General features: G+C 52.4%; 2 protein-coding genes across 3 annotated transcripts in view; both read right to left on the bottom strand.

Annotated features, from left to right (window-relative positions):
• Nucleotides 1-6,291, bottom strand: part of Znf385c (zinc finger protein 385C) — a 52,870-nt gene extending 46,579 nt beyond the window's left edge. The window contains exon 1 of one of the 2 annotated variants that reach the window (XM_090350874.1): nt 6,238-6,291. The gene's annotated coding sequence lies outside the window, so the exon portion shown is untranslated. Of the gene's footprint in view, nt 1-6,051; nt 6,081-6,237 lie in introns of those variants that run through there. The other variant, XM_090350875.1, reaches the window with a different exon arrangement.
• Nucleotides 6,292-8,969: 2,678 nt separating this feature from the next.
• Nucleotides 8,970-18,835, bottom strand: Dhx58 (DExH-box helicase 58). The gene is made up of 12 exons (XM_090350881.1): nt 18,511-18,835; nt 18,214-18,415; nt 17,394-17,584; nt 16,307-16,423; nt 15,692-15,818; nt 15,308-15,499; nt 14,205-14,458; nt 13,422-13,571; nt 13,178-13,339; nt 11,664-11,854; nt 9,713-9,809; nt 8,970-9,510 (listed from the first exon to the last, which is right to left on the bottom strand). The coding sequence occupies exons 1-12, from the start codon at nt 18,676-18,678 to the stop codon at nt 9,325-9,327; spliced, it is 2,037 nt and encodes a 678-aa protein (XP_090207007.1). The 5' UTR covers nt 18,679-18,835; the 3' UTR covers nt 8,970-9,324.
• Nucleotides 18,836-19,176: the final 341 nt, after the last annotated feature.

A 19,176-nucleotide genomic window follows, 5' to 3' on the forward strand; every position in this document is an offset into this window, starting at 1 on the left:
AGTTCATTGTCATCTACAAGGAAGACTTTTTCTTCTGCTCGTGTTTGCGGGGCCCAGAGAGGTAGCCCTCTGATCAAGTTCTAGGCAAGTTCAAGGATCCTGGGGGGGGGGGGGAGGTTCAGAGTGATTGCTTGGAATTTGCATTCTGGAAATGTTTTCAGCCCCTTATAGTTATTCCTGCCTCAGATCTTACCCACAGTGTCACAGCTCCAGCCTCAGGCACTGGGGAGTGGGGAGGCAGGTGGGCAGACCTCCCACATTCCCAAGACCACAGGTGACATTTCCCTTTTTCAGAGGCCTAGAAACCCCTCCCCCAAGACTCCAGTTCCAAGCACCTTCTCTAGTAGGAGATTCCCTGCCTGGCCCCTTTGAGTCTAAAAGTCTCTATATGGGGCAGGAAAAAGAAGGTGGGTACAGATGTAGGAATTGGCTGAGCTAAGATCAGGAGGGTGGGGAAGGGGAACTGGGGATACAGGCTAGGCCTAGGGGAAGGGGAACTGGGGATACAGGCTAGGCCTAGGGGCCTGGAAGAGGAGGGTGAGTGTGCCTGGATGTATCCTAGGAATTCAGTGGGGAGAAGGGGCTGTGGCATTGGTCCTGGCCCCACCCAGGGAAACTTTGGTCAAATAAACAAACATCCAACACAGCAAAGTCCTGTGCAGAAGCCATGCAGTGAAGGGGTGCGGGCTGCAGAGGTGGGGACAGGAGAGGCAAGGCGGCTGTTTAAACAGGCCCCCAAGGGCAGGGGCGGAAAGGTTGGAACAGGGTGGGGATGCAGTGTGGTTTGAGCAGGAAGCTGGCTTTGGGATGGGTGGATTGAGTTTGGCTTCTTCCAGGAAAAAAAAAAAAAAGTGTCAATTCAGCCCTACTCTGCTCAACACCTCTTCTGAGAAAGACTCCAAGACCCAGCATCCTTCCTTTTCTTCAGGGTCAATCAGACAGACAAGGACTCTTTCCAATCACCCCAAATCTGTCGCTGTGTGCCCACGTCCACAACATTGAAGAACATGTCATTGTCGGGAGCCCAAGTTCCTAAGTTCAAATGAGTTTGGGAGTAGAGGCAGCCCTGATAATCTGTCCCTGTCTGCTTGCTTAGAAGTGGAGGTACCCATAAGTGATGGCAACCCCCAAGGACGCTTTACCACCTTCTTCTAAGACCCAAACAGGGATAGTTGGCTGTACTGTTCCCCTGGGATTCCTCAAGAGACTGAGATGGACCAGAGAGACAGGCCCAGGTTTAGAGGTAGAGACAGAAGAAACATATGCAGAGAGACAGTCATACAATCAGAGATGGAGTGTGAGAAGACATGTGCGAGAGACACAGACAGTGAGAGAAACAGGAAGAGAGGATAAGAAAATGAGAGAATGACACATAGAAAAAGACAGAGCTGGGTACTATTGGCTTGCACTTGTAATTACAGCTACTCAGGAAGCTGAGATCTGAGGATCAAGGTTCAAAGCCAGCCAGGGTAGGAAAAGTCTATGAGACTCTTATCCCCAGTTAAGCACCCAAAAGCTGGAAGTGGAGCTGAGGTTCAAGTGGGAGAGCATTAGCCTCAACTAGGAAAAAATCTAAGAGAGAATTCAAAGCCCTGGGTTCAAACGCCTGTATTGGTACATATGCATACATGTGTATACATGTGCACTGCACACACACACACACACACATGGAAGCAGAAAAGGAAAGTCACAGGTGAATACATCTGACAGGGGCAGACACACTGCCAGGTGGAGACAGAAAGAGACCCCAAAGAAATGTACAAAACGGACTGTGAAGATGGCCTAGTGGTAGAGTGCTTGTCTAGCATGCATAAAGCCCAGGGTTCAATTCCTCAGTACATACACACAAAAGGCCAGAAGTGGTGTTGTGGCTCAAGTGGTAGAGTGCTAGCCCGAAGCAAAAGAAGCTCAGAAACAGTGCTCAGACCCTGAGTTCAAGCCCCGGGACTAGCAAGGTGGCGGGGCTGGGGCTGGGGAGGGGAGAACAAATGGACTGAGCGGCTCGGGATCTGCAGACACTTGGGGGAGCCAAGGTGCCGAGCATCCAGTCCTGCAGGGTGTTCGGGGAATGGTGGTGCCACAGTCTCCTGTCCCTGAGCTGCTGCAGGCATCTGGCCCCCAGCCACCTTCAAGTAAGCCAACCCTTGGCCACTGGAGCAGACATGTCACCCAAGGTGAATGAAAGTCACTGGTAAGAGTGAATGAGGCCACGAGTAAGCGTTGGGCATGGGGTTCTGCTCACTGCCTGCCAGTGTGGGTCAAAGGGCATCCACACGAGAGATGGAGAAAGCATGTCAGGGGAATGGCACAGGTGCCAGTACGTGCACGCATGGATCTGTCTTGTTCCATCCAGCACATCACGGCACAAATGAGGCCAAAGTATCAGGCTACCCACCCCCAAAAAAACAATAACAGCCAAATCAGAACCACGAGAGAGATGGACACCAAAAGGGCAGCATGCCTCTCTCTCTTCTGAACAGACGGTATATGCAGGTGCCATGGGGCACTCAGCTCCAGTTGAGACCAACATGCCATTCATTTCCACCAGAGATGACCCCCACTGTCTGGCCAGCTGGCCCCCCAAACTCATCCCCATGCAAGGCTCAAGGCACAAGCTCACAAACGAAACCACATTACAGAGTCCTCCCTGGCTGTGGGCACAGCTCCTCTAGGAAAATGACAGGAGGGCATGGAGTCCAGCCCATCTGACCTCCCCCAGTTTGGCTTCCATACGCCCAGCGGCCAAGCCCCACTGAGCCTTGCCTTGCTCCTTAGATACAGCGAGTATCCCACCCTCATCATCACACACCAGAGAAGCAACTTATCTTTATCCCTGCCTGCTCAAACATCACAGAAGTGTGCGTGCGTGCGTGCGTGCGTGCGTGCGTGCGTGCTGGTACTTTATTGGGGAATTGCCAGACGCCAGTAGCTCACATTTCTAATCCTAGCTACTCAAGAGGCTGAGATCTGAAGATCACAGTTCAAAGCCAGGTCAGGTAGAAAAGTCTGTGAGACTCAAAAAAATTCAGAAATGGTGTTGTGGTTTAAGTGATAAGCTCAGGGCTAGTGCCTTGACCCTCAAAAGAGGCTCAAAGACAGTGCCCAGGCCTGGCCCTGAGTTCAAATCCAAGGACTGGAGGGGAGAGGGGGAGAGGGGGAGAGGGGAGGGGGAGAGAGAGAGAGAGAGAGAGAGAGAGAGAGAGAGAGAGAGAGAGAGAGAGAGAGAGAGAGAGAGAGAGAGAGAGGCAGACAGAGAGGCAGACAGAGAGGCAGACAGAGAGGCAGACAGAGAGACAGAGACAGACAGACTCTTCTCCCTGGGCTAACTTTGAACCACATTCCTCAGATCTCAGTGTCCTGGGGTAGCTAGGATTATAGGTATGAGCCAATCGCATCTGGTTGTCCTTTTTTCCATTCAAGGCTGGTACTCTACTGCTTGAGTCACAGCACCACTTTTGCCTTTTTGCTGGTTAACTGGAGATAAGAATCACTTGAACTTTTCTGCCTGGGCTGACTTTGAACTGTGATTCCGAGATCTCAATCTCCTGAGTAACCAGGATTGCAGGTGTAAGCCCCCGTGCCAGGAAGGTCTTTTTTTTTCTTTCTAATTGTCCCAATTTTGGGATGGAGAATCAGGTCAGTAAGCCCAAGGGTAGATGGCCTGTTGATGACAACTGACAATCTTTGTTTCACCTTGACATTTATTCCTAGTCTAGGTGAGTGTGCCCCAAGCCCAGTTTTACAGAAGGGACTTCCATATTAAGGGGGCAGGAAGAAGAGGGAAAAATTAACCAAATGGCACTTGTGGTCCCAGTTCCAGCCAGGTCCATTGTCCCATTTTCAGGGCCTGGGATAAGAAGACTAAAAGTGGCACACAGCTACATCTCAGTATTTGTTTTTTTTTTGCCAGTCCTGGGTCTTGAATTCAGAGCCTGAGCACTGTCCTTGGGCATTCTCAAGGCTAGAGCTCTACCACTTGAGCCACAGCACCACTTCTGGCTTTTTCTATCTATGTGGTACCGAGGAATTGAACCTGGGTCTTCCTGCATGCTAGGCAAGCACTCTACCACTAGGTCAAACTCCCAGCCTATATCTCAATATTTTAAAGTTAGAACTCAGACGGTCCACCTTGACTCGTGTGCCTTTAAGATAATCTGTCAGGCCAAGTTCAAATGCAGGTTTCTCTGTCTCCTTGGAGTCACACATCTGACTAACACTGTGGTGTAGAGAGAAAGCTCACTCACCTTGAAACCATCTATGGTGCACCCCCACCCCTATCCCTGCTGTTTTCTTACTGCCAGGTCCTTTCTGTACCCCAAGAGACAGTCTGCATGTATGTACAAGGACACACAGCCTCATGTCCTAGTTCCATCCTCATCCCTTGCAAGCAGCTGTCCTTTCGCTGCCCCACAAGTCTGAGGATGTGCTCAGGAAAACAGGCCCAGGAAAGAGGTTGGCACAGACTGGGAGCTAGCTGGCAAGCAAGCACCCGGGCAGGGTCCTTCCAAGTCCCTGGAAGGGGGAGTGTGGTCTTGATTCACAGGTGCCTCCACTCAGTCTTGTTCCCTTCCTCCCAAGGGGAGCCTTTGCAAGCACCCAGCCTAGGGAATGGATACCCCTCCTCCCTTACCCAAGTTTAAGGCATGCCAGACTTTGCTGGCAGCCTTGGGAACTCTAGCCCGCCTGAGCACTGTCTCTATTACAGAGCCACCTGGCTAATCCCCAGATCTGGACTTTCGGTCCCTTGTATTATTTATCTTCCAGAAAAAAAAAATTAGTTTAATGCAGCTGGAAGCCAACTTGTAGATTTCTGGAGGTGGGGAGGACAAGGAGGGAGTACCAACAGAGACTTTTGTCGTTAGGTCACCAAACCTGAGCTTATTCCATCCCTAGGCACAGCTCCAAGTAGGCCCCCTGCTACTCACTGCTTCCCCAGTCCCGCCAAGACACCTCAGCCCAGCCCCAGAAATAAAAGGCAATGTGAATAGGATGTTGAAGCCAGGAGAAGATGCTCTGGCATCGGCCCAGACCCATCCAGAGATCAAGGACCAGCAGGAGGCAGGGACTGTGGGGAGTTGGCAGTGAAGAGCTGGACTCTCTGAGACAAGGCTTTAAGAAAACCTCCGCCCCTCCCCATCCTACCCCACCCCTGTGGATCGGCTTTGCTGTCCTATGCACGGGGATGCGTACGCTTGAGCCTTCACCAGGCACTGCGATAAGCTCCCTACGTGCGGATTCTCACTTCATCTCTGTGGCTACCCTATGAGGTGTCTTCTATTATTGTCCCCATTTTCCAGGTGAAAAAAACTCGGGGGGTTAAGTAACTTGCCCAAGTAGGGGCAGGTGATAAGACTCAAGTCTAACTGACCTCAAAACCCTTGTTTTTGGCACATATATACATATATAACATTGTGTATGTATTGGAAAGATGATGAACAGGGGGTTACAGTTACATAAGTAAGGCAATGAGTACATTTTTTAACACTGTTACCCCCTCCCCTGCAAGTTGTCTATGGTTCATTTCCAGCATCGTACCTAGTGAGTGTCATAAAGCTCCCCCACCTGCGCTCACCTTCCACTCTAGCACCATGCTTCCCAGAAGCAAGAAGCTGTCAGAAGCAGAAGGCATGGAGGTCAGGTGTGAGAAAGACCTTCCGACGAGGCTGGTTTGGGAGGGAGAAGCCCAGGGACGGAAAGCCCTGTCCCCCAGTCGCCCCCTGCGTCTGTCGGGAAGGTGAGCATGACCTCTGAGGAGCCCTTGGGGCTCCACCTGGGCCTCGGTCTTCTCTCTCCTCACCCCCAAATCAAAGCCCCCCCACACTCCACGGGCTCAAGGCGTCCGTGCGCGCCGTCGGCCAAGACCTCCTCCTCTTCCAGGAAGCTTTCCTGGAGCTCCCGGAGGCAGGGCCTCCTTCCCACAGCCCCAAGGACCCCAGCCGGGAGCGAGGGCGCCCAGGACAGGGCTCACCCCTGGGTCCCCTCCGGCCTCTCCGGAGAAGGCTGCGCTCAGAGGCCGGCACAGCGACGCCCCACACCCAGCGCCAGCCTCACCTCGTGTGTCCGGCCGGAGAGACGCGGCCTCCGGGCCGGCGGCGGGGCGCCCCCAACTTCCCCGGAGCTCCGTGCCACCCGCAGCTGCCCCGGGCCGGCGCGCCCGGAGCTCCCCCGTCGGTAAGCGCCGCCCCGCCCGCCCGGGCTGCCCCGCGGTCCTCCGCCGGCCCGCGTCCCGGGTCTTACCTGCCGGGCAGAGGGAGCCGCCGTGGCCACCTGCTCGCGCCGGCCGGCGGCTGCGGCTCCGGGCTGCGGGGAAGGGGCGGGGCGGGGCCGGGGGCGGGGCGGGAGGGGAGGGGAGGGGAGGGGTCGGCCCAGCCCCACCTCGGGACGCCTGGATCCTGGGGCCAAAGGCTCTATAGGCCGACGCCCAGGGAAGCAGGGGCAAGTGAGGGCTCACAAATGAGTGCTCACCCCTGTCCTAGTTCACCAGGAGGCTGAGACCTGAGGATTTCCGTTCAAAGCCCAGCCTGGGAAGGCAGATCCATGAGTCTCATCTCCAGTCAACCATCAACAAGTCAGGAGCAGAGCTGTGGCTCAAGTGGTAGAGCATTAGCTTTGAGCCAAAAAAGTTTGGGGTCAGCGCCCAGGCCATGAGTTCTCAGGACTGGCACCAAAAGCAAAATCCCCCACATCTGACGTGCAAGGAGGCTGTCCCAGAGGACAGAGCAGGTGGGAGAGGGTTCACCTAATGTGAAGGTTCCCCATCCAGGAGGCAGCTGTGTAGGGAGGGACTCAGGCCTCTGAAGGGGACCACTGGGTGCTCAGGTCATCTTTAGCTCAGTCCATCTCTCTCCCCGCCTGCAACCCTCCCTCCCCACAATACCCAACACCAGCTCAGGTCCCTCAGCTGTCACTGTTTAGTCCTGGAATGACAGGCGTCCAGACTCCGTGAGTCCAGCCACATTCAAGGCCATTGAGCTTAGCACCCCATTCCCCTGCCCCCTCCCGCTGCCCCCAGTCGCTAATTTTATTGACCTGTAAAAGGCACGTTGCTGGCAAGGGAGAGAATAACTCAAGTTGCAATGAGTATGGGATGGGCAGAAGGGGCCCAAAAGACAGAGATGGGACAAGAGGGAGAAGGACTCCTGGAGCAAGGGCATCTGGAGAGAAAGGACTCTGGAAAGAGAACTTTACCTTCCAGATGGGAGCCAAAACAGACTGGAACTGGAATTTCAGCACTCAGTTAGAAAAGAGAAAATCATGAGAGAAGAAAGTATGCATTATTTCCCATCTACCCCGAGGTAGGACCAAGGAAAAAGCAGAACGATAGGAAGTTAGATGGTAGGAAGAACTGTCATCCTGCTGTCACATCTTTTCTCTAGCCCCCTCCCTTTCTCTTGAAGGTGACTCCTGCCTACTGGGCCTCTGACTACAGAAATAGCCCTTTCCCTGAAGAATCAACCTAGATATTGCTTGTTTCTTTCCTATTAAAATGAGAACAAAAAAAAATTAGGCCTTTCTCCTCACTCCCACCCCCTGAAATCCTGTTGCTCAACCTTTTTCCACCTAGGCAAGCTCTCTACCACTGAGCCCCGAGTCCCTCAATTTTTTTTTTTTGCCAGTCCTGGGCTTGAGCTCAGGGCCTGAGCACTGTCCTTGGACTTTCTCAGGGCTAGAGCTCTACCACTTGAGCCTTAGCACCACTTCTGGCTTTTTTCTATGTATGTGGTACCGAGGAATCGAACCCGGGTCTTCATGCATGCTAGGCAAGCACTTTAACCACTAGGTCAAACTCCCAGCCCGAGTCCCTCAATTTTTGATCACTGATGCTCATTCTGAAGCTACGTGATACGAAAGAGGGATATTTTAACATTAAAAGTTACCACCAAGAAAACCAGTATGAGGAGGGATAGGAAGAAACAGTTACCGTATGAAAGAGGACACTTCTCAAGGTAATAGCCATGTTCGATTATTGTAAAGACAGAGTCCCATTATATAGCCCCACCTGGCCTCAAACATGTGCTCCTTCAGCCTCTACCTCCTGAGTGTTGGGATTCCAGGCATACATGCATCACTATTGCCAAGCTGTAGTCATTTATCTCCCCCGCTCCCCCAGCTCCCGGGGCTTGAATTTGAGGTCTGGGTGCTGTCCCCGAGCCTCTTTGTGCTCAAGGCTAGCTCTCTTATCACTTGAGCCATGGCACCACTTCTGGCTTTTTTCTGAGTATTTTATTAGAAATAAGAGTCTTAGCTAGGCACCAGTGGTTCATGCCTGTAATCATAACTACTCAGGAGGCTGAAATGTGAGGATCACAGTTCAAAGCCAGCCCAGCACGAAAATCTGTGAGACTCTTCATTTAGCCACCAGAAAATCAGAAGTGGCACTGTGACTCAGAGTGATGAATTGCTAGGCTTGAGATGAAGAGTTCAGTGCCCAGCCCCAGACTTCAAGCTCCACAATGGGGGAGGGGAAGAGAAAGAACGGAAGAAAGAAAGAAAGAAAGGAAGAAAAAGAAAAAGGAAGAGAAAGAAAGAAGCCGGACACCAATGACTCATGCCTGTAATCTTAGCTACTCAGGGGCTGAGATCTGAGGATCTAGGTTCAACGTAAAAGTCTGTGAGACTCTTATCTCCAATTAACCACCAGAAAACCAGAAGTGTCACTGTGGCTCAACGTGGTAGAGTGCTAGCTTTGAGCTGAAGAGCTCAGGGACAGAGCCCAGGCCCACAGGTCAAGCCCCACAACTGATTTAAAAAAAAAAAAAAAAAAGTGTCTCATGGATTTTCCTGCCTGGGCTTGTTTTGAACTGTGATCCTCAGATCTCAGCCTCTTGCGTAGCTAGGATTACAGATGTGAGTCACTAGTGCCTGGTTTCAGTATCTTGATTATTGAACTTTATAATTGTGTGCAGTTTGTTCTCTGTCATCTATATCTTAACAAAACCAGTGTAAAAATACCACCCATTTTTGTCACTTTTTAATTTTTAAGTTATGAAGAGCCTCACAAAACCAGGAATCGCTTCGGCAGGCAAGGGATATATGAGTCCTAAGTACAGTAGGGCAATTCTTCTGGCTCAGTTTCCCTGAATCCATCCAGTATATCTGAAAATGTGTTTGCACATGTGTATGTGACAAGGTTCAGGGGTCCGGGGCTGAACTGTAACCACTCCTCTTGATGCTTCCTCATGGTGCAGCCCAGAGTCAGCCTTGGTGCCAGGAGTTCTTCCAGGCTGGTGATTCAGGAAAAGGAGACAGGTACCCTGGCTCTGTCCAGGAGATGATGGCTGCTGCCATCTGCAGTCTGACCTGGGCACTGCAGTGACGATGTGGTCAATGCAGGGAGAGATCTGATAGGTTCTGAGTACAGTGCTCCACCAAGTTAAAGTCAGCCACAGGGAAGGGCACGCGGGACCACTTTTTAGCCTGGATTCGTCCGTTAGGGGTCTGCAGCAGTATGCTACGGATTTTAAGAGCCGGCAGGTTCACTGATTTATAGATCATTTGCAGACCCCAGACCTAGGGATGGGACGAAGCAGTCAGTCAGGGTTCCTCTCCTCAAGTCAAGTTCCGTGGATAATAGGTCAGCATCTCCCACCCAAGATTGAATGTTAGCACCTTCATAAAACCACAGGATCCCTTGAGGAGGGCTGGACACTTGAGGGCACTTGGGGAAGGGTTGGCTGAGGCTCTGGGACCTGGAATATGGTCTTCTACTTACCTCCCCACAGTTCCTGCAGCTAATGGTACCCCCAGGCCTCCAGTCCTTGAAGACTCTGTCTATGACCACAGGCTCCTGGGAGATGGTGTAGTAGATCCTGGAGGAGATGGGAGTGGTCACACCCCTTATCAGCTCTCTTTACCCCAGACTTCATGCTTTCCCTGATACCTCTCCCCCCAACCCCACTGGCTGGCTCACTTGAGAGCTGGAGATCTTTCGCCCATTAAGAAGAGCAATGTTCAGGGCTGGGAATGTGTTTTAGCGGTAGAGTGCTTGCCTAGCATGCATGAAGCCCTGGGTTCAATTCCTCAGTGCCACATACACAGAAGAAGCTGGAAGCTGTGGCTCAAGTGGTAGAATGCTAGCCTTGAGTAAAAGAAGCTCAGGGACAGTGCCTAGACCCTGAGTTCAAACCCTAGGACAGGCAAAAACAAACACAAGCTAGGAAATCCTTTAAGTCTTCAGGAAGTTCTGCCTGTGCTCCTTCTACCCATTCCTTTCTACCTAAGTTCAGGCCTCAGCATCGCGATCCTGGTTGAGGGAGTTTCCCGGGAGCTCTCCCATCACCAACTCTCAAGCCTCCTTCTACCAACTGCTTCCCGGAAGCCTAAAAATGTACATCTCTTCCTTGACATGCCGTTTCTCAGAATGTACCTGAGCCCCTAACCCTGACTCCTTATTACCTTCTGGCAAAAGAAAGACTGAACTTCCAAGCTCATCTTTCAACGTTCTCCACAGGCTCGTCTGTGTCCTTGCTAAACCCCATTCCTCCCAGCCGCTCCACTCAGACCCCACTCTCGTGGGAATGACCCCATCCTACTGTTCTATAGCGCCTGCTTATATTCATCTCATCATCCTTCCACACCCAAACCAACCATCCTTCCGGCCCTAGTGCAAATGCTCCCTCCTCGAGTAAGGGAATGTGCATAAAGACCCATGACACCAGTGACGGAAATAGAACAGGTGCCTAATAGTTACTTAGTGACGATGGAAATGGAGGCAGGGCTACCCACTAGAGCCGGGGATCGAGACGGCTCAGGAGAGCCAGCTTGCTTACTTGCTTGCATATAAAGGGCTTTTACTAGGTTGTCCAGGCTGGCATTGAACTCCTAGACTCAACTGATTCTCCTGCCTCGGCCTTGTACAGGTGCCCACCACCAAAGCTAGCCAGTCAGCCCCATCAGCGCCTCCCGGTCGTAGGACCAGGGGTCCGGTTTGTGGCTGTTTAGGATCTAGCCTCCTGAATACCAGTTCTTGTCCACATAGTGCGATATGCGAGTTGGAGTGAGTTTCAGCCTCTCCATCTCCTCAGTTGTAAAATGGGGATGGAGATAAAACCTAGCCAAGTAAACTTGGGAAAAGGCCGATCGGTGCTTGGTGAAGTACTCTTTTTTTTTGCCAGTCCTGTGCTTGAGCTCAGGGCCTGAGCGCTGTCCTTGGACTTTCTCAAGGCTAGAGCTCTACCACTTGAGCCTCAGCACCACTTCCGGCTTTCTTCCTATATATGTGGTACCAAGGAATCGAACCCGGGTCTTCATGCATGCTAGGCAAGCACTTTAACCACTAGGCCAAACTCCTGGCCCCGCTGGTGAAGTACTCTTTATGTGGGGTGCCAGTGGTTTACACCTGTAATCCTAGCTTCTCAGGAAGCTGAGACCTGAGGATTGCAGTTTGAAGCCAGCCCAGGCAGACAAATCCAAATCCATGAGTCTTATCTCCAATTAGCCAGGGTGGGGAGAGGGGGAGAAGCCAGAAGTAGAGGAACAGCTCAAGTAGTAGAGCACCAGCGAACATGCTAAGAGCTCATATCCCTGAGTTCATGCCCCAGGACTGGCACAAAAAGAAGTAAACAAAGCCTTTTTACTCTCCCACCCCTGTGGAGAGATGAGATCTCGGCCACTCATCCCTACGCCTCCCTCCTCATCCTGACAAGCCCTCTCACGGCTCTCACGAGAAGTCAGGGTTCACGTTGACGTGGTGGGTACCCTCCACCTTCCGCATGTCACTCCCGTGGCCCACAGCCACCATACAGTTGATGCAGAGTAGCTGCACGTGCTCTGGGGCAAACTGCTGCCGCTGGCTCTCCCGCCTGGCGGCACGGGCTGCCCACTTGACCAGGGCTTCCTGCTGCAGGTCCCGGATCTAGAAGGAAGGGATGACTGAAACCCCGGGCAATCTCCTGAGGACAAAGCACTCCTAAAAACCTCCTAGAAGTTGTACCCAAAAGGGACTTCACTTCACCTTGGTGGAATTCTGTTTCGTTTTGATTTTTGAAGTTCTGTATGTGTGTGTGTGGTGGCGGGGGAGATGATGGAAGAATGGAACACATCTTCATGCTGAATTCCCCCCCCCCCACCTTTTGGAAGATTAGAAGATCTTTTAGAAGATTTCATACAAAGCTGATTCTTTAAATCTGGCTCACAAGGATTCTTTGAATCCTACACTACAGAGGAAGGCTGAAATGGGTGGATGGCAGTTCAAGGCCAGATTCAACTATTGGTTGAAATCCCCCCATCTCAAACAAGAAAGGGCTGGGTGTGGTGGCATGCACCTGTCATCCCAGCTCTGTGGGAAGTATATAAAAGAAAACCTCCGGGGCTGGGAGTGTGACCTACTGGGAAAGTGCTTGCCTAGCAATGCATGAAGCCCTGGGTTCAATTCCTGGGTGCCACATACACAGAAAAAGCTGAGGTAGTGCTGTAGCCTAAGTGGTAGAGCACTAGCCTTAAGAAAACCCAAGAAGGGCCGGGAGTTTGGCCTAGTGGTAGAGTGCTTGCCTAGCATGCACGAAGACCCGGGTTCGATTCCTCCGTACCACATACGTAGCAAAAAGCCAGAAGTGGTGCTGTGGCTCAAGTGGTAGAGCCCTGGCCTTGAGAAAAAATCCAGGGACAGTGCTCAGGCCCTGAGCTCAAGCCCAGGACTGGCAAAAGAAAAAAAAAAAAAAGAAAACCCCCATCTGATTGGTCAGGGGGCAAAAGTAAGATCCTATGCAAAAAAACCCAAAAAAACAAAAAGGGCTGGGAATGTGCTCCAGTACCCTTGAACAAGCATGAGGCCCTAATGCTGATAATGATGCTGGCACTGCAGTTGTGTACAGAACTTCTCAGGACAAGGCTGGAAGATGGTGAGCCTGCCTCAGGACAACCGCCAGGGATTCTGCATTTCCCTTGTGCTTGTAACTTTGTTTTTCCTGTGCCTGGTTCCAGAAAGTATCTAGCCAAGAAGATAAAAGGAGAGCCTAGGACAAGGCTTATTCCTGAGGCCATCTTGGGACCAGCCGGTGTCTTTCCTAGCAGTTCCACCTCCTGGTCTCTAGCCTTTTCTCCACAGTTCGCATCTTTCCCAGGTGCAAAGAGAAATGGGGGAGCAGGGGAAGTGTGTGTGGGTTGCAGTCAGAGAACCTGCCTGGACAACCTCCTTCTGCCTCACCCTTCCCCACAGCTGTGCCAGCTGCTCTCAAACCTTGGCCTGGTACTCGGCCGGGTCCATCTTCTGCACGGCCGCCACTGCCTTCTCCATCAATGTCTCCAGCTCCTCATTGGTCAGCTCCCGCTGCAACTCCCGACTGCCCTCTGTTGCCACAAATGAGTACACGCTCTGGCCAGCCCGAGCCCGGCCCCGAGCCTGGGAAGGATGAGGAGAACAAGGTCTGAGTGTGCCTGGGGTCCACACAGGATCCTTCAAGGGCTGGAGTGGGTTAGAGTACCTGAACCATGGAGATTTCATTGGTCAGGAGCCCGTAGCGCACAACTACATTGCACTGAGCAATGTCCAGTCCCTCCTCTGCCACACTTGTGGCCACCAGGAGGTTCAAGGAGCCTGTCCGGAATTTCCGTATCACTTCTTGCTGATCTCTCTGTTGGGAGGATGCGGGAGGGAGGAGGAGGAGGCTGGGACATTTGGGCCTGTCCGCCTGCCGGATCAGCCTCTCCTGACACAGCCTTTCACTAGCTTGGCCCATCTCCCTAGGGACTTAAGAGTCTCAACTCTGCCTTCAAAAGACCCCAGGGATGCCAGGAGTGTGGCCTGCCTAGCATGCACAAATACCCAGGTTCCATTCCTCGGTACTACACACACAGAAAAAAGCCGAAAGTGGTGCTGTGGCTCAAGTGGTAGAGCTCTAGCCTTGAGAACGCCCAAGGATAGTGTTCAGGGCTGGCTTTGAACCCTGATCCTCAGATCTCAGCCTCCTGAGTAGCTGGGATTACAGGCATGAGCCACCGTGCCCAGCGCCAGGTTCTGTTCTTATTCCACAAGGGACCCCAGCTACCCAGGCCTCTGCCAGGAGGAATGCCATGATCCACTTCTTCCCTTTCCATTCCCAAGGATCCCCCAACTGTAGGGAAACTTCATCACTGGGACTTCGGTGTTTGCCCCACACCATCTCTCTGTCATTCTGCCCAGGATAGTAATGCCCCTCTTCCCCAGGTGTCTCTGTACTGAGGTTCCCGTCCCTAAGGCTCCCTTATCTTTTCCCCAAAGCCCGTACCTGAGTCATGTGAGTGCTCTGGCTGCTGTTACCAGCCCCAATCAACATCTGGGCCCGGATGTCCACTGTGTGCAGGCCAGGCTGCTGCTGGAGCCAGAGCAGGAGGGAGCGAGTGCTCTGACGTGTCTGGGTAAAGATGATTCCCCGGGGATTATCAGGACTGGAAAATTGTTCCAGTAAGATCTGTTCCAGCATCTCCAGTTTCGGGTTCTTGGGGCCCTGACTTGCCAAGCTGGCCAGCATGGTCTTGTAGCCTGAGGAAAGCCCAGAGACAGAAGCCCACAGCTCTTTAGGCCTGGGAGTTGGGTAGGGTAGTGAGGTCTGAGGCCTATAGGGCTAGGACTACAGGATCATGGTGGGGAAAAGAAAGGACACCTGCTCCTGCTTGTTCCACTGGCACTCCTCACCCCGAAAGTATACTTAAGAACACCCCTCCCACAACTACTCTCAAGGCCAGCCTTGAAATCTGTAGAGAATCCTTTGCTTACAGACAAGTGCCCAATTCTGTTCAGCTACAAGATGACTGAATTTTTCATGCTGACCGATGCCACCAGGCTACTTCAGCCAGCATTGAGGCTTCCAGCCTTAAATTTCACCCTCTCATGTTTAGCTTTCCTTTCCCACTGGAAGTAACCACACTCTTCAGATTTGGGGGACCACTAAAAAAATATTTTAAGAAATCTTAACAACAACACAAATTAGATTTTGCAACTGTGCAAACCTTCACCAATAAGGAAGTAAATATATTATGCTAGACCAAATACCATAATCCTAGCTACTCAGGAGGCTGAGATCTGAGAACCAAGGTTCAAAGTCAGCCCAGGCAGACAAATACAAGAGACTATCACCAATTAACCAGAAAAAAACAAAAACAAACCACTAAGTAGAGATGTAGAGATGTGGCTCAGTGGTAGAGTGTCAGCCTTGAGCAAAAAAGCTAAAGTTCAGTGCCCAGACCCTGAGTTAAAGTCCCAGTACTGGCACACAAAGCAATCTGTTGTACCTCTTTCTTGATTTTGGTTAGGAGTATGGTCCCAAGCCTTCCATTGTTACCTTCTCAGTCCCTATGCCCTGGCTGGCTCTGATCTCCGACAGTGCCTCACCATCAAACAAGTCCAGAAGCCAGCGCTCAGCAGACAGGATCTGGGTTTTAGTGGCACGCTCCCTGTGGTAGAAATCCTGCAGCATAGCCAGGGCGTCGAGAGCGCGGACGGTGTCATGGATGAGCAGGGCGTCGTTGTACCTTCGAAGGTGCAGTGCATACACTCGGCCCTCCTGAAGTCCCGCCTCAGCCGCTGCCAGTGGTATGGGGCAGGGCACATGGTCACAACAGGGCAACCCCAGGCTCCACCCTGCACACCCACTCTTGCTGAAACTCCACGCCTGGGCAGATAGTCTTTGCCCCTAATGATTCCTCTTCCACCCAGGCAGCCCCCACCACTGCCCCAGAAACCCCACCCACTCTCTGCCTAAGTATCCCCTCTTACCATCCTTGCTCAGCTCTACCACCTGCTGCTCATACATCTGTGTCCCAAAGTCCTGGTTCAACTTGGGCATCCCCAGGCGGTCGTGAATTTGTTTCATGAGCTTCTTTATCAAGTCCCCAAATGGGTCCTGGACAAGAGGAGTGAGGGTGTGGGGGGATTCCCCTCATATGGGAGGCATGGAGCTTCAGTCTGTTATATCTGAGAGGGGAGGGCTCCGGAAGGAGGCCAGCTGGGGTGTGATGGAATCCTGGCTGGAGATCGGCCTGGTTCTCATACTCAGTTCCTCTTGTCTCATCCACTATATGCCTTTGTCATCTGGCCTGGGCGCCGTGATGCCGACAGAAACAAGTATCATCACGGAAGAAGCAAAGTTGGTACAGCCCTAGTACCAGTGTCCCAGCCTCATGGCTGGCAAAGCACCCACATTATGTCAACTTCTGTCACAGAGAACCAATGGTTGTAGACACGAGCTCTATCTACCCCTTCCACAAAAAGAGAGAAATGGTGGCTCCCAGAGGCATGAGCAAGAAACCTGGAGTCACAGTGAGGGTGGGGCCAGTGTTCCTCACCACTCCATGGTCCTGCCTATCCCATGTCTCCTCCCTATGCACATACCTGGCTGCGCCTTTGGCAGAGGTCATACTGCTTGTAGGGCTTGGGATTGTGTTCCCACAGCTGGGAGCAGTGCTGCTCAGGCGACATGATGCGCCATGTATCCAAGTTGGCACAGAGCTGGGGGCAACCAAGAAGAGTGTCACTAGAAAGGAGACAGGCCTATGGGGACCAGGGGCAGAACTTTGAGGCAGGATGGACTCTAGTTAAGAACAAGAGAACCTGAAGCAGGACTGGGGAGGGGAGGGAGTAATTTCTTCAACAAATGAGTCCTGTTCACCTCTCTCCACTGTTAGTATTGTAGGTGCTGGGGGCACAGAGGGAGTTCTATTAGAATTGGAGAATTAGAGCATGTCAGGGCTGCGTGCAGTGGTTCATGCCTATAATCCTAGCTACTCAGGAGGCTGGGATCTGAGGATCATGGTTCAATGCCAGCCCAGGCACTACAAAGCCATGAGACTGTTATCTCCAATTAACCTCTAGAAAATAGGAAATGGGGCTGTGGCTCCTTGAGCTGAAGAGCTCAGGGACAGCGCCCAGGCCCAGAGTTCAAGCCCCATGAACTCCCTCCACCCCAAAAAAAGAGCATGTCAGGTAGTATGAATGAGGTCTGAAAAGCCTAAAAGTGGATGACAGGATAGACAGCAGAGGATATAATCAGGGAAGATTGAAAATCTGACATTAAGCTATTCAGTGAATGACAAGAAGGAATCAGAATCAAGAGAATGGCCTCTCTGCCTCTCAGTGACACTGGGGTTCAAACTTGGGGCCTTGTGTTCTATTGCTTGGGGGTAAGTGCAAGGGTCCTGAGAAGAGAACTCAGTATGTTCAAGGTAGAGGAAAAGACTAGTATAGGAATAGCATGAATAAAGGAGATGGCAGGAGAAATGAGTAGACACAGGCAGGAGTTAGAGCTGAACCAAGCAAGTGAGCTTACTCTAAGTGCCACAAAAAGCTGGGTGAAAAGGAGCCTGGACGGTGATAAGGAGTCAGGGCCTTTTCAAGGGCTGATGGGGATGGAGTAGAGGGAGGGAGTCAGAGAGATCTCTGGAGGGTCTGGTGGCAGGAAGGCCACAGGGGCTAAGCTGACCTGCAGGATGTGGTCAATGGCCCCATCGAGCTTGGAGGCTCCACCAGTGCCCGGAGAGGCTGTAAGTCCCAGAATCTGGGGTAGGGGCCGTGCCCTCTGTAGTTTATGCTCTAGGTACCGACGCAGGATGACATTGTAGACAGTTTCCTTGTGTGTGTGGTGACACTCATCCACCACAATCAGGGAGAAGGCTAGGGGAACATAGGGAAAGGTTGTAATCTGTGTTTTCACAGCTTTCCTCCCACTAGCTTTGTCCCATGTAGTCTATATCTAACAATTCTGTCACACACACACACACACATAGATACCTGCATGTACACATGCACATACCAGTACTAGGGCTAAACTCAAGGCCTTGTGCTCTTGCTTGGCTTTTCCCCCATGACTACCACTGTGCCACTTAAGCCACACCTCCACTTTCCAGCTTTTGGTACTTAATTGGAAATAAAGAGTCTCACAAACTCAACTGTCCTGGCTGGTTCAAACCTGGATTCTTAAATCTCAGCTTCCTGAGCAGCTAGGTCTATAGAAGTGAGCCAGCAGTGCCCAGCTTCGTCTGGCCAACTTGCACCCTGGTTCCACAGAAGTTAGGCAAGGATGACATGGCTTATTTATAGATCAGTAAACAGAGATCTGCTGAAGGATTTTACACACCACACCCCCCTCCCCGCACCCTCAAGATCCTGCCCTGTACCAGGACTGTTTCTTCTAGAATACTCAACATTTGGCCAGTGGGAACCTCCCAATCCCTTTACTAGAGAACAGCTCCAGCATCGACCCCTCAGGTAGATACTTTCCCTGCTCACACCACGACCCTCACCTGTGAGCTCCACGTGCTCCTCCTCTTCAGGGCTGGCCAGAGCCATCTGCAGCAGCTCAGCTGTGCAGATGAGCAGGTGGTGAGACTGGACCACATGGCCAAAGCCAGCCCTTCGGCCCATGTCCCCACTCAGGGTTGTCATGGTCCAGTGACCGTCCAGCATCCGGCTGAACTCCTCCCCATGCTGGGTCACCAGGTGCACCTACGGTTGGAAGATGGGGGTGAAAGGCAGGTGAGTTTAGAAGTTCCGAGAGCTCTGGAGGGACCTAAGAGATGCCTGAAGGGCTGCCGACTCACCCGGTTGACCAGTACCACCACCTTGGCTCCATCCACTGTCTCTAAATGCCTCTTGGCCACATACGCGGCTGCTCGGGTCTTGCCGGCGCCCGTGGGCAGCCATATGATGATATTCTTGCCCTCCAAGGCAGGCATGATCACCTCCCACTGATAGGGGCGCAGCTCCATTCTGGAACAGCAGGGGGTCAGAGCCCCTGGCCAGTGTAGATTTCCCTTTGCCCAGGACTCCAACCCACGTCAGGCGTAGGGCAGGGCACACTGAGGAGCCAGGAGTAACAAGCTACTCCTTGCCCCCGCCCAGCCAGGGACTCAGGCTTGATTTCCGCAAAGCTCAGTCTGGCAGCTGAGAAAGGAAACTGAAACTTAGGGGCGGAGCCAGAGGGGGTGGAGCTCAACCCCTTCAAAGAGGGGGCGGGGCTGGCCGTCCTGGACCGGGAAGGGCATCCTTTGCTCCTGGACCCTCTGCCCTCAGCCAAGCAGTGACCACTTCCAGCCAGGTTAAGGCGGAGGTTCCGACCTCGGCAGGAACAGCCTAGAGTGGGGAGAAAGGAGGTCTGCAACCAGGCAGGTCAAACCCTCGGGGGACCACGACAGGACCGCTTCATAGGCTCTGGGTGGCAAAGCGGGTGCTGGAGGGGGTACTGAGTCTGGAACTACACGGAAGAA

Source organism: Megascapheus bottae, chromosome 17 (genome assembly GCF_031878675.1).
Source record: "Megascapheus bottae isolate mThoBot1 chromosome 17, mThoBot2.hap1, whole genome shotgun sequence".
In the NCBI taxonomy this organism is placed as follows: domain Eukaryota; kingdom Metazoa; phylum Chordata; class Mammalia; order Rodentia; family Geomyidae; genus Megascapheus; species Megascapheus bottae.